General features: G+C 34.9%; 1 protein-coding gene across 1 annotated transcript; it reads right to left on the bottom strand.

Moving 5' to 3' along the window:
- Positions 1 to 1,948: 1,948 nt before the first annotated feature.
- Positions 1,949 to 14,886, bottom strand: LOC123558244 (gamma-aminobutyric acid receptor alpha-like). The gene is made up of 7 exons (XM_045350122.2): positions 14,760 to 14,886; positions 10,827 to 11,047; positions 8,465 to 8,547; positions 7,206 to 7,346; positions 6,699 to 6,851; positions 4,086 to 4,324; positions 1,949 to 2,236 (listed from the first exon to the last, which is right to left on the bottom strand). The coding sequence occupies exons 1-7, from the start codon at positions 14,874 to 14,876 to the stop codon at positions 1,949 to 1,951; spliced, it is 1,242 nt and encodes a 413-aa protein (XP_045206057.2). The 5' UTR covers positions 14,877 to 14,886.
- Positions 14,887 to 15,468: the final 582 nt, after the last annotated feature.

The raw sequence follows: 15,468 nt of genomic DNA on the forward strand, positions 1-15,468 counted from the left end.
TTACTTGTTTTCCATATTTCCTTACAAGACATTTTATTGTACAAATAGGTCGTATCTGCTATATCTACATTAAAACGCATGTTTCAATAACTAGTAATGGAATGCGTCTTCTTTGATACTTTGTTACAGTTGACCGTCTACCTAGCCGGTTTAATCATTGATAATTGACCGCTTAGCTATCGTACCTGACAAATGAACTCTCTCATTGAGTGAGGATTTTACAAATCCCTTAAATAGTTTCATACTAACGTTTTCCGGACGGATGGACGCACGCCCGGACGGACGAACACATCCAAATTTGTATCCCTACCGCATAGCGGTGGCATAACAAGCCAGGCCTTATCACCGTTATAAGCATTTGTCCTACCGCATATAATATAACCAAACTATGTTGAGATGGCCCACATGAAATATTTTTCGTCCAAGGTGTTCACACTCCACTTCGTCTAACTTCGCAAATGCCGAATAGCTCAAAGTCCGTAAGTTTTAATACGTTTAGCTTTCCTTATACCGAGGCCGAAAGGCGAAGGGGGACTGGAAATGGCATTCATCCGTCCATGCATGCGTCTGTCCGTCAGAGAAAATTTGTATTACACATATCGCAAAAGGTATTAAACGACCGTCTTTGAATTGTATGGAAATGTTATTCAGCCATAAGAATTGCGAACCCTAGGTTTTAGTGCATCTGAGCACAAAATGCTCACAGTGAGCTATTGTGGTAGCACTGTCTATCGTCCGTCTTCGCCCGTCGTTCACAATTTTGCTGTTAACACTTCAGAAGTTAACATTTTAGCCCTATCATATTGAAACTTAGTCTGAATTGTTGTGTTCAGAAAATCTTGGCAATTTTAAATTGGGTCATCTTGGCTCAAACACTAGGTGTCTAGGTAGAGTCATAGACACATCTTGTTAACACTAAAATTTGATTTTGACTACTGGATCTATATTAGACCTGATCAGAATATTTGTCTTTATAGCATCTACATCAAGTTAGTTTGAAACTGGATTCAAAGTGAAATCGTTTATATCGGACGACGAACGACGGACACTTGGCAATCATACTAGCTCACCTTGACCACTTTATCTCAGATGCATAGCTTATAATGTTGAAGAACGTTTTAGTAAAGTGTAATGACGGTAGGTCTCAAACTATAATTCCGGCCTAATAAGCCAGACCTTATAATCATTATAAGGTACATGTATATTCCCTACAACACATTATGTAATTTAATAATGTTAAGATGGTCCCCTTGAAAATCGATCGTTTCAGGTTCGTCATAATTCGCAAATGTCTTTTATCAAATCTTCAGAGTAATTGTTGCCTCTTGTTGGGTATCTTCGAGTATTTCAAGTCTGTGTCTTAAATCCAATATTTTTATTAGTTGTACTATTTTGAATGTACATAATGTAAGTTAATGTCTACTGCAGAAAGGGAATTCTATGCCAGCTATATACATATACATGTATATCATAATGTGTGGGTCGATTATTTAAGAAATGGAATTTAGCAGAATCATGTTTTAATATATCCGTGCAGTCTGATCATGATCTGCATGTTCGCTATTCAGCCAGTATATTTTTGGTAAGCATCCCTTTTAAAAGTTAATGGTACTGTCCAAACTGAAAGATGGACAAGTTCATTATAGAAATCTAGCAGAGTAAGGGTTAATATATGACAGAATAATTTCACATAGTTCTGCTATATTAATCAAACCTAGTAGCACTATTCTTGGCGCCAAATAGTATGTTGGTAAGTGGGGCTCGTTTTGATTTTAGGCTGATTACGATTGTTCTCTTTGTACTTGTAATACATGTATCGACGTTTGGCCAATCATATATTTCGTAAATCCAATTAGTTGCAGTCAGTAGATTTGGCCAACTCAGAAATATGAGCAGGACTTGGAAAATGCAAAATAACAATACAATTTTGATATATTTTATCAATTTGCTATAACAATTGTGACGTATCTGATAGATATATACACCAATATAATATGTTAAATGCAAGGAAAACCACAGGAAATATAATTCTTGACATTTTATCTATTTTACTAACACTGTTCAGACCTAGCACATTGCCTAACATGCTGGAATGAGGTACGTTTTTCGTTCCAAAGAAACAGTTCCAACACTTAAATAAAGCTGATTGGTTTGGTGTACCGTTTTTAATATAAACATGTCTTTTATGACCATTCTCTCTGGTTGTTTCTGTACTGCTGTGTGCTTCCTCGCCAGACTAAAGAAAAAAAGAGATAAAGGAATTAACAAAACCTTTATCATACCTTTATGTACATAATAGTTATGTAAATGTATCATTACTGTAGTTCACATTGGATTCTGTAATTTTCGGAACTGTCAAAACCTCTCACAGAATTAAGATGAAATATTATAATTTTATCAAAATATATCAGTATGTCTAACAAATAAAACAACTGAACTACTCATAGCTTAATAGGCAGAGCGCACATATACGCACCGCAGTTCGATCCCTGGACGTATGTTCTCCGTTACTATTTTGTGAAAGAAATTTTATCTGAAGCATTTCGTCCACTACGTCTGATTCATGTGGAGAAGTTGGCAGTTACTTGCTGGGAACATATTAATACTGGTGTAGAATCCAAGAACACTGGTTAGGTTAACTGGCCGCTTCATGTTACATAACTGAAATGCTGTTGGTAAACAGCTCTAAAACTTGGACTAAGATATAAAACTCCACCTTTTTTTGTACCGTTGGAATACGAGGAGTGTTCGAAAAGTATTGTGTACTGTGGTGAAACGCCATTTCCACGAGGAATTTCACGTCGATGTTTATACAGCTGATTACCTCTATTTAATATTTACACAATGGTATATACATGTATCTATTCAATAACTACTTTACCAAGTTGTCGCTATTTCAGTTTAGACAGTCGTTGACCACTGTAGCAAAAATGGTTGGAAAACGAATAACAAATACTGAAGAAATGCAGTAATATATAAAAGTTCGCAGTAAACTCGGTTGTTCTTTGAAAGAGCTTTTTGCCGAAATAACCCGTGTTTATGGGTCTAGTAAGGTGTCTTATAAGACGGTTCGCAGGTGAAAAAAGAAATTTGATTGTGGTGTAGAGTCTGTTGAAAATGACCCAAAATCATGTCGGCCAAAGACAGCAACGTGTGACCAAAATGTTCTGAAAATCAAAAAATTATTCAAAATGATGCTCGGTATATTGTACGCGATATTGCACGCATTGTTGACATTTCACTATCAACAGTTCATTTTATTTTAAAGAAAATCTTGAAAGTTAGAAAGATTTCTGCTAGGTGGGTACCCCATCTTTTGACTGACGACCAAAAACAAAAAGGCTACGTGTTGAAACTGCCTAAAGATTGCTAAAAATGTTCCCAAAATACGACAAAAAGGTTTTTGCAAATGTTTTTACAGGTGATGAAACCTGGATGCATTATTTTGAAACTGTCAGAAAGGTTGGGAACAAAATATGGGCCACCAAACATAGCCAAAGGCCAATAATTGCAAAACGCACTTTGAGTGCAAAGAAAGTTTTGTATGGCATATACTTCTCCAGCGAATGTGTAGCAGTACAGATTCCAGTAAAAAAGGGTAGAAGTGTGACTGGTAGGTACTACCGTGACGTTATCTTGAAAAAAATAAAGAAGTACTACAAGAAACGTCAAAAAGGTGTCAAAAAAGGTTCGACTGTTGCCAGACAATGCTCCAGCGCACACCTCTAGTACAGTAACACAGTTTTTGAAGTCGGAGAGAGTTACTGTGCTACCACATCCACCTTATTCCCCAGATCTGGCGCCATGCGACTTCTTTCTGTTTCCAAAACTGAAAAACTTCCTTTCTGGTCGTAGATATCAATCGCGACCAGCTCTCGGTTCTACTGTCCATCAGTACCCCGTAGTATACCAATATCAGCCTATCGTTACGCTTTCCGAAAATGAATCCATAGACTAAAATTATGCATTTCTCACCACGGGGAATATTTTGAGGGCATGAAATGACATCATACACGTTTCCATCAGTTTTCAAGGTTTCAGACCACAATACACAATACTTTTCGAACACTCCTCGAATATGATACCTGTTCTTCCAAAATTTCCTCAAGTTCCACTTCTTTAGCTATATATCTTGCAAGCTGTGGTCCCTCACCACATCCGAACTTTGTGTAATAATGGACCGCAGCAAATTGGATGATTGTAGCCAGGACAAATACAAAACAAATGGCAACGTAGATGTCAAGAGCCGTTGAGTATGATACCCTGGGCAGATCGTTCCGGTTGTCCAAACCTATAAACGTCATCGTCAGAACTGTCATTGTACCTTCGTTTCGGAAATAAAATTGAGTTATAAAAGTCCAAATTGTAAATCTTTGCGTGAGGGTCGTTTGCGTGGTAACTGTGTTCGGCTAGACGCACTTGTTTGTATACCCAGAGATACGTTCAATTTACGTGCAGTTTGAAGTATTGACACAGTGTTTGCAGTTTACACTTTGACAGAAGATTTATGCATTTATTTATCTATTTATTTATGCATTATCGTGTCATTAATGTACACTAGTCAAATATACATACTAAAACAGTGTGAAGTGCACTTACATGAGACACTTTCTAAAATAAACCAATCTATCACCTTTTAAAACAATATTCTTGTTGCAAAAATATAAACATGAGGTATTTGAAGGAGCATGGAATCTAAAATATTCATGCTCAGTAAAAAACAGAGCAATCATAAAACAACGTAACTTGAAAATATAGAGGATATTTGTTAATTTCAGTGTATGATTGAAATATCTTTCACGAGTGAACAACAGAGGCACTATTTTCACGAGTTGTATAGCCAAGAGTTAAAATATAATTGATAGTGTCAGGAGTGAAAGATTTTTTAATCTAACATGCAAAACAAACAATTTTTATATCATTTTTTGACGAAATTTAACAATTTTATAGTTTCCCACCAGTGAAAAATACATTTGATATTTTTCACTGTAAAATACAAGATATACTTCACTCTAATATTTCGATAATTAACTAAAAAACATGTAATAAAATATAAGAGCCGCGCCATGGGAAAACCAACATAGTGGCTTTGCGACCAGCATGGATCCAGACCAGCCTGCGCATCCGCGCAGTCTGGTCAGGATCCATGCTGTTCGCTTTTAAAGCCTATTGGAATTGGAGAGACTGTTAGCGAACAGCATGGATCCTGACCAGACTGCGCGGATGCGCAGGCTGGTCTGGATCCATGCTGGTCGCAAAGCCACTATGTTGGTTTTCTCATGGCACGGCTCATAATATTAAACCAGGTCCCCTACACAACCATTCTACTAAAATTAAAGGAACATTAACTTATCAATGAGAAAATACTCGCAAAAAGCACTGGCACCAACCCAGAAAGACAAAACCACTAGACTGTAAACCCTACTTCAAGGTATACTATAAGAACCTCGACCATGAACGGAAAAATATACTAAACCATTTCAATCGTGCATTTCTCACCTAGAATGCGTAGTTCGGTGAATGTGTACAATGAATTTTAGTTATTATAGTATACCTAGGGTTAGGGTATTACATATACAGTGGCATTTTTCCTGTCTGGTGCCAGTGGCTATAAGCAATGCAATAATAACGTTTTTAATATGTAAGTTGTACGTAAGTATTCTTCACAGTTTGTTAAAATGAGACATATAAATTTTATATTATCTTATCTCCTAAATTAACTTTTCCAACAGTGTTTGAAAAGCCTTTGCAAAAATATTTTGTTAACTTTTTCATTTACCATTTGTTTCACAATATATTCAACCAATTACAATTTAATTAAGGTAGTTCTGCACGTTTGGATCAAAATTTTTTCTACAATGTAGATTTTGATTAAACTCCAATTTTTCAAAACTTCATCATATACCTAGAAAATTCAGCAAATAAAAAAGATAGGGTCGTGTGCTTGATTTTTTGCTAGGCTGGTTTGAAAAAATTTGGACCTCACGCAATATTTCATAATGGGAGTCTATGGGAAAATCATAACTTTCATAACATTTTCGCGAATAGAATTTTTTCTACAATGTAGATTTTGATGAAACTTCTCACAATTGTAAATAAACACATTGCCTATAATTTGGTGAAATAAAACGTATAGGACCGTGTGCTTACTTTTGAGATATTTTACCATGATTAAAGGGAACCGGGCATTTCACGTTAATTTTAAGAAATTATTTTGATTTTTTTAACGTGTCATATGTTTTAATATCATATTTTGACTTTAGAAATATAGCAACAGTGCCATTATAACAAATTTACTCACATGTTTCGATTAATTCATAAATTGAGCCGCGCCATGGGAAAACCAACATAGTGGGTTTGCGACCAGCATGGATCGAGACCAGCCTGCGCATCCGCGCAGTCTGGTCAGGATCCATGCTGTTCGCTAACAGTTTCTCCAATTCCAGTAGGCTTTAAAAGCGAACAGCATGGAGCCTGACCAGACTGCGCGGATGCGCAGGCTGGTCTGGATCCATGCTGGTCGCAAAGCCACTATGTTGGTTTTCTCATGGCGCGGCTCAATTGATTTTCATTTCCGTACGCCGAATCCAGGCTTTATTCTACGTTTTCCGGATAAATGACGTTACGCCATCACTTCCGGTTTTTCAAACGTGCAGAACTACCTTAACTACAAACATTGTCATTTTCAATGAACTCACCAAGCGCGATTCTGTCTGATGTTGCCTCTCTGTTTATCCAGAAAGAAACCCATGATAGCACAACAAGAAGGCAGCATGGTACATACACATTAATTAAAAAGAACCCCATATGTCGCCGTAGATAGAAGTGTATGGACAAAACGGAATGCGGAGCTGAAAATCAAACACGAATAGCATTTATTATCACGTAAAGTGTGAATTATTCCAAGTATCATGCGTTTGCCAAGATATTGTCTTTTCTTTTTTAACATACGAATATCTCTTAAAGAATTTTCTCAACAAAAACGATGACATTTTCGTGCAACGTCTAATAACGCGGTATTCATAATTAATGTTCAAATGCAACTTAAATTTTCCATGCAATTCTTATTTTTAAAGAATTTCATACATAGTATAATATCATGATGCAATCAATAGTAGCTAATACGACATTTAAGAATAGACTGCGTGACCAAATACTAACAACATAACTGTTAATACAGACGTTTGCGCAAACGAAAACTATACCTCCTCTGAGTATTGAAGTTGAGTTAAAGCACGGTGCTTGGAGCAAGTCAAACTGAGACAAAGTCATATCAGCTGCTATTTCAACCGACTTCTGTCGACCAAATCGCCATTCGTATACTACTTCTTCTATGGAATAGGCAACTGAAATAAATACATCTCTCTTTATATCCGCCTTAATATTAATACTTAATAAAATTACTATTAAAGTATACAATATTCCTTTTAATATGTATTTTTGTATATACATTTGGAACACACATACATGTTTCGGTATAAGGGGCTCTACATTTAGAAGTGGCTTCTATCACCGAATCTCTGTCTTTGGTTCTGTTCTGAATTACCTGCAAACACACGATCTGCGTACAAGATCATTAGCGAATTTAGTGATTATAGCTTTGAATTCAAGTTTATGCTTTGACATCATATGTGAGCTTAATCATGTGGGTCTTTTTATTGTGTTAATAGAACTGTTTAGGTTTTAACTTGAACATTTCGATTTGGGTTATTCTAATACTCCCGCTTTCATAGCTTTGGGAAGTGTTTAATCTCCCTTACAATGCAACATAGCTGTTAATTTGCCATAACTATGAAATAAAAAAGGGCAAATAAGAGTTATCAAAAGTTAACAGATTCCGAAAAGTTACATTTAGAAATTATATTATTTTTATAATTGCTTTAGGATTTGCCTGAGTAATTTCTCAGACTTCTATTCTTATTCTTATCATTGACGTCTGTATCACCTAAATTTGCAGAAGCGTAATCTCTCGAGACAAACAAGCACACTTTTGGCTTGCTTCTAGCTTATTCAATTCACGGCAAACTATGTCTTGGCAGATCAAACTGCTTACACGGGCTCGGACGGCCGCTCATATAAGCAACAAAATTTCAATGTGAGGCATGACAATTTGTGCACTGACATAGTCGTAAATATAATTTGATAACAGTCAAATTTCAAAATCATTTAGATTTTGACTAGCTTTAAAGTACAACTGAAGAGACTGTATCATTGTAGATTGTATAGCTAAAACTGGTCTGATCTTATAAATTTACTCGGTTCTATCAAAGCATGCAAAATGTTCATTTGTGCAGTGTTGGATGACCAGTGGTTTTACACTTTCTTTATTTTTGCTGGCACATTCGCAGATAAACTATGTAAGGAAAGAAGCATTCTTTTTTTAAAATGATATTTTGTATATAAAAAACCCCTATTTTCTATTCTATTCTTTAATAGAGCAAGGATATTACCAAGAGAGACTTACAGCTTCCCACGTAAAGTTGGCACCGTTGCGAATCTAATGGATACTTCTCAAGTCGCATTTTGCATGTTGCTTTAATGGTCAGTCTGAAACTCACAGAAACAAAAAATCTATAAGAAAATTTCTTGGGAACATAGAACACAACCAAATAAAAATAACAGGAGTCTCGATTTGATTGAGTTTGTTCATAACAGGTAATAGAAGGTGCAACACACTTCACGACCTCTTTCACCGGATTAAATTCAATGTACACCATGACCCTAAAAGACAAGAAAGATAAAAACACCGAACTCAAGATTAGAAGACTTTTTGCAGTCACCATATGGCATCTTAAGACTGCTGTTATAATAGTCAATAAAGTTGCAAGACGATGTTTTGGAAGCATCGAACGCAACCAAGCAAAACGATTTGATTGACAGGCAATTAAAATGTGCAACACGCGTAACTCCATTAATGTAATAAAATCTATAAAAATATCTTTGGAAGCATAGGACACAACCGTAGCACCCCTCAAGCCCCCTATTACCGCTTGAGTGAATTTCTACTATAGTAAAATAGGATGAACTCTATGAAATCCCAAAGAACTAGAAATATAACAATACGTACAAAAAAACGGAGGACTTTTACAGTCACCACACAGTAATTAAAAACTTGTGTTATGATTGTTTATAAATCTATAAAAACATCCTATGTAAGCATAGAACACAGCCAAGTATAATAATACCACTCTCGGTTGGAATGTACAGTACCCCTAACACCTATAGCACCGGCTAAATCGGAAAACAATTATTTTAAACCGGAGTGTAATCCACGATCCGAAAGGGCCAGCTAATGAAAACATTGTAAAAGGTTTGTTTGCACAACAGAAGCAGGAAAACTAAGAATAAGCACATATATATACAAGTTGCTTTGCGCTAAGTAAAATGTTTGATAAAAGTAAATGATGAAAAGAAGATTAAAATTACACTGTATGTCAATGTCAATGACTAGTCTATTCATTAACTGAAACCACATGTCTTTAATACATCTCGGTCATTTTTTATGACTTATATGTTATGGCCCTGATAGGGGAAATCCCTATTTACCTTTGACTTCAAAGTGTGACCATGATCTTTGAGCTAGAGGTATAGGTGTTGTGCATGACAACTGTCTCATTCTGGAAAACGTATGTGCGGAAAATATTAAATAATAAATATGGAGTTATGGACCACACGGATTTAACTTTGACCCCCAAGTGTGACATAGACCTTTGAGTTAGGGATCTGGATGTTGCGCATGCCACATCGTCTCATTATTGGGAACCATTGTGTCAAGTAATATTTAAATCCCTTGATGGATGACAGAGTTATGGACCGGACATGAAATAATACACTACTGACCTGTGGCCACCAAGTATGAACTTGACCTTTAACCTAGGGTATGGGTGTCGTTCATGACAAGCTGTCTCATTCTGGAAAACATTTACAAAACTATTAAAATTCCATTGTGTATGTCAGATCAAAAAACCGGACAGGCAAAATAACATATGCATATGGAAAATATGACCTCTAAGTGAGACCTTGACCTTTAGATTATGGGTCTGGATATTGCATATAACAAAACATCACATTATGGATACATTTGTGCCATGTAATATTAGAATCCCTTCATTGATGACAGAGTTATGGACCGGACAGGAAAAACACTACTGACCGTTGACCTATGAGTGTGACCATGACCTTTGAGCTACATGCACGTTTTTTGCGCATAAGACATTGCCTGATTAACGGGAACAGTTTTGTAAAGTAATATTAAATACCCGTGAACGACAAAATAACAGACCGGATACGAATTCGGGACGACCAAACGAACGGATGGACAGGACGAACGGATGCTGCAATTACTATTTATCGCACCCAAATTGGTTGGGGTTGGGGGATAGGTGGGGGAGGGGGGTGTTAGGGGACATCGTATGTTTGAATATTGGCTGATATAATTTTAAATATAAGACCAAAATAATTTTTTATTATGGAAGTCTGTGCGAAAATAACTCTTCTGGCGACATGTTAGATATTCTAAGATGTCTTATTTAACTTCTTACTGTTTTAATCTTAATAATGCCTATTATACGAAGAAGTAAAATATAAACCCCCATGTACTCATTTTTAGCTATTTGCCAATGGTTAAATATTCATTACAAATCAAGTTAGATTTATGAGATAATTTGGAATTATCTTTATGCGTTTATTATATAATATTATACGACAAAAATGTTGTTAATATATAATGTAGTCAGTGATTTTCTAATTCAATAGAATAAATTGTGTATTGGCCTTTGAAACATGCAGAAGTGCTTTAAACCGAAATTAAGTCATTGTATCTTTACCTTTGTGAGTATAAAACAGAACCGTCTTTGTTAATGCGGAAGAACTTATTTGGCATTGGAACCATGTGAACAAAAGATTTTCCGCCATTCAGGAAGACAGTATCAGGGTACCACAGACGTTCTAGGAATTTAATGTTGAGCGAAATATTTGGAAGTGACACATTCAAAGCAAGCCTTTCGTCCACCCAGAGTTGCCGAAAATAGCAATCCATGGAGTAGTCCTGAAAAACATTTGTGTAGGAAACGTGACATTTGTGCCAAAAAAATTAGCTTTAACCTATACTTTTCAGTAAAGAGTTTCTTCCTGGTAAACTGCTGCACAAAAGCATATTTTGGTTTTTTCTTTTCCTTTAATATGTGGCCTGGCGAGGACACTTTTAAAGATCGTTAAGAAACAAAAACAAATCTGAAAATATAAAAGAATTATAAATATTTTGAAACCGTAAAGATCACTTGAATTACACTATGAGCATTTAGCGCTATTTGAGAACAAAAGAAACCCTGATTGAACTGAGATCTCAAAAGAACGCGCTGGTTTCTTTCATTAATAAGTACGGCATTCTAATCAATCAGTGAATCGACTTCAATCTTCGTCTGTCGTTTATCTCTTGACTGTCAAATTAATTTTACCCAAGGGTGAAATATATAAATTGTTTCTAGAGTGAACAGGCAGCATGTGATTTTACTCATAAACGGTGTAACATTGTAGAGGAGGCTGAGAAAACACATTTAAAGAAACATTACACACTTGATCCGTCCAGAAATGATGCCATTTAAATATAGATTTGTTGACGCTAAATAAAGTTCTAGTCGGTTTACTTGGCTCAAGTTGCATGTTTAGCTTCCATGAAACCGTACAACACGAATTTCCTGATAAATTTGAGACGAGAAAACATAGAGAGATTTTGTTTCCCAGCAAAGACATGGATATAAATTAAAGCATAATCTTTGGCTGATAGGTTAGATCCCTCTGGGTAATTGATACTGTGATGTGCGAGCAAATCTATTCCGAAGTTGCCAATAAGGGCATTACAGTGTTTTGATACTATATATCCATTTCTAGTAAGGAAGATGCTCTTTGTATTTAAGAAAACTTAGTACTTATCTACACACCAAGTAAGCCTTACCTTTGCTCGAAAGAAGAAAACCTTGCAACACACTTAATGTTTGTGTATAAGATATATACAGAGAAAATATATGAAACCATATGATTTTGATGTAAACTCCTATATAGTATTTTGTAGAAACTGCAATTGAACTTAGTGCAATACACCATTGATGTATACCCCTTGTTAACTTACTATATATTATTGTTTTCTCAAGTGGATATTGTGTATCATTTTTTACAAAAAAAGTGTAAGGTTAATTACTCAATAGTTACACACATATTATGGTCCAAAGATAAATAAAAAAGAAATTTAAGGTATAATCAAATAAGCTGCTTTTTTCAATGAACATTTCATGTGATAATGCTAGATATAAAATTCCAGTACAGAAGCGGGTACAATTAATTATTAATGTAGCTCATATCCAACATTATGATATGACACATCATTAAAATAGAATTAGTAAAAATATTAGTAAGTGTACTTTTGTAAATTTATTGGCCGCCCTGACAAGGTGGATCTTAGACAAATAGTTATTAAAAAGCAATAATGCATGTCATTATAGGAAGTAGAACGTCTTATTAAAGATCATAAAAAGGAGCTACGCTTTATAGCGCAGCGTTTAGATTTGTAAATACAGGGCGGAACGGCGTACTTGGAATTTAGACAAGCTTAAAACTGCCACCTCAAGCACGCGAAAACCTATTTTTTTAGCCCAGAAATACGAAAACAATGGATTACTTTCGTTTTTCCCCGCCGCCTTCCTCTACTTATTATTTTGTGAATAACAGGAGATGCAAAAGTAACATTTTTTTTTTCATGTCATTTCAAAACCTTTTCCTGAACTTGATTTTGAATGATATCTCCGACAAATCCTTCATATTTTGGTAGATTTTAAACATCTGTATTCACTGATTAGTTTTTATCAATTATTTTTGCTTTAATGTTTATATATTTTTATCTTCTGACATGTTTTATAGATAACAAGTTAACTCATGACCATTCAACAAGTAGAGCATTGTGTTCTCTCTTCTAGTAAGGGTAATAAAATGTGTTTACTCATTATCAGAGACATACTGTGTGTTTATTCATCTTGCTTTTTTTCACTTTCCCCAGCACCCCTACCCTTTTATCTACACCTTGCCATTTTGGTGCATATAATTAAAATGCATTTGTCCTTTTGTTAGATTTTTGAAGCAACCCGTCTGCTATGTTTTTCTTTTTGTTTCGGGCCTATTTTGCGATGCATGGTTCTATGGCTGCGTTTGGACGGGAAATCTACCCTTAACTTTTATATGTATGTATCTTAACAAAAAATAAGTTGATGTCTTTTAAATATCCGTACTTAATATGCCAGCATTATTTATATCAAATTCTAATTCAGACACTCAAAATTCGAGATAACATATACTTAGTTTTAGAATGAAAATCCCCATTATTATGAAGAAAAAAAGAAAAGCCATGTTTAATATCACATTTCATTCTCTAACAAATTGGAAAACACGTGTTGGGTTTTGTTTTTCTATATAATAGAATAAGAAATAAGACCTGCTTCACTATGTTTAAAAGAATTCAGTGTATATTTAACGAATGTACTTATTATTATATTGAAAATGTATATTAGACGGGACGGTCAGATTGGCAGGTGAATTGGTAGAGGTTCCTCATTTAATCTTGGAAAAATACCTACACGCAGATAGTGTTAGAACCATATTCTTATTCGTAGTCTTTGAAATGTCATTAAGTGTTTTCTGCCTACGGACATTAATTTCTAAATAAGCTACTTTAAGAAGTACTTCAAAGAAATTACTTGGGTTCGCTTGATTTATTTTATAATTTGTAAAATATGGTATGCAAGAAAAATGATCTGTTTTACCATCAGTTAGGAATATCTGACTGTCGGGTAACTGCTTTGGTGGTAACTCAACCAACAGAACCGTGTTACCGCCAAAACATTTTCCCAATATGACTAAAGTACTTGATCTTCTAAATGAAGATCTGAGAAAGACCCATTCACATTCTTCTTCTGTATATTTTGGATTTCCAATATTGCTTTTTTTATTTTCGCAAATCTATTTTTATTTGAACCAATCAGACGACTTGTTCGAATGTCAAAGAGTAAGAAAAGTGTGCAGTCAATCTAGGGCTCGAACCCGGGATATCGTTTACAGAGCACGTGGCTTACCGACTGAGCTAACCGGCTACCTAACATATTACGACATAAGAATTGTTAATATCAAAAATCAAGGCTAACTATTGATTTGCAAAATGTTGTATGTTAAGCTCTGATTGGCTAGCGAAAGGGTCGTGATAACGAGGCTATCAATAGCTCGTTCTCAGATCCAAAGCGTAGCGTAATAGGAGAAGTACTTTAGTCAGATTGAACATTTTCCTATCCGCAACTACAATACGCCTTATTTCCACGATGCCGTAAGTACATTTTTGGCAAAATTGAGATTTTAGTGTCACAAGTTATGTCTCTATGGTCTCTGTATGATGGTGAATTTGTGGCCTTGTAGAACTAATGTAAACTGGCTAAATTTTAGTTCAACAAGTCTGTATGTAGTGCAAAGTCATTGACACTCAATTCTTTAAACGTCGTTTTCTAAAAACTATCAAAAAGCTAGTTACGGCAATGTGGAAATAAGACGACATATTATTTAAAAAAAAATTAAGTGAATTGTAATAAGTATGTACAATATCTGAGAAATGGATCACAGAATACACAGCATTCCAAATGATTGGATCAATCCCTGCCTATAACAGCTAAATATTGTGTATGCAGTTAGGTTGACATACTTGTCATAAATAAAGCGTAAACACTTACCATGCTTCTTTCACTAACGGGACCCATTGAACGCACCAAAATATCTGTTTTAATCACCAAAGGTTTTTCTAGAAATAAAATTGACTGTATATTTGGACATGGAATTATTAATATCATACATGAAACACAAGTCTGATTGCATAGTTCTTTTTCCCCAGCAGTGGTTAGATTAAGAACAGTACGACGAGATTCAGACTTTGAATACCGCTCGAATGCCGCATTACCCGCTAATAAAATTAGTCTTTGATGTACATGTAAATAAGCGTCTTGATTATCACATGTTTTGTTATACAGATTCTCAACATGCATCACCTTTTCTTGTAAAGATTTTGAAACAACATCCTGAAGTTACAATCACGAAATATCGCTGCGCATGCATCTGGCCTTGCATTTTGTTATAAAAGTAAAATGTATTTAAACTGTGTTAAAATGCATATAACGGAAGTGGTCCTTAACTTGCCATAATGAAGTTTCATTGTATAGTATAAATAAATATGAAAAAAAACTACATTTTTGAATGATGTTAAAAAAGAACAATATTCCAGTGTGCTGCAAATGTCTGAAAACGGTTTAAACGTATATATATACATATTTTAATGTCAGATATTTTTAATAACAAACTAATAAAGATTTACAAATATTTTACATCAACTTTGTGAGAGAAACATTAAACATCTATATTTTTCTAAATTATTAATTCTCCATATAA

The sequence above is a fragment of the Mercenaria mercenaria genome, chromosome 5, assembly GCF_021730395.1.
Source record: "Mercenaria mercenaria strain notata chromosome 5, MADL_Memer_1, whole genome shotgun sequence".
Classification (NCBI taxonomy): Eukaryota; Metazoa; Mollusca; class Bivalvia; order Venerida; family Veneridae; genus Mercenaria; species Mercenaria mercenaria.

What these genes read in the sequence shown, in the direction of transcription:
- LOC123558244 (XM_045350122.2), bottom strand. Translation starts at nt 14,876, where the DNA reads ATGATATTAATAATTCCATGTCCAAATATACAGTCAATTTTATTTCTA. An exon ending in ATCAGACAGAATCGCGCTTG is followed by an intron (nt 4,325 to 6,698) that starts GTGAGTTCATTG and finishes TCCGAAACGAAG; the next exon opens with GTACAATGACAGTTCTGACG. An exon ending in AGGAAATTTTGGAAGAACAG is followed by an intron (nt 2,237 to 4,085) that starts GTATCATATTCG and finishes TTTTTTCTTTAG; the next exon opens with TCTGGCGAGGAAGCACACAG.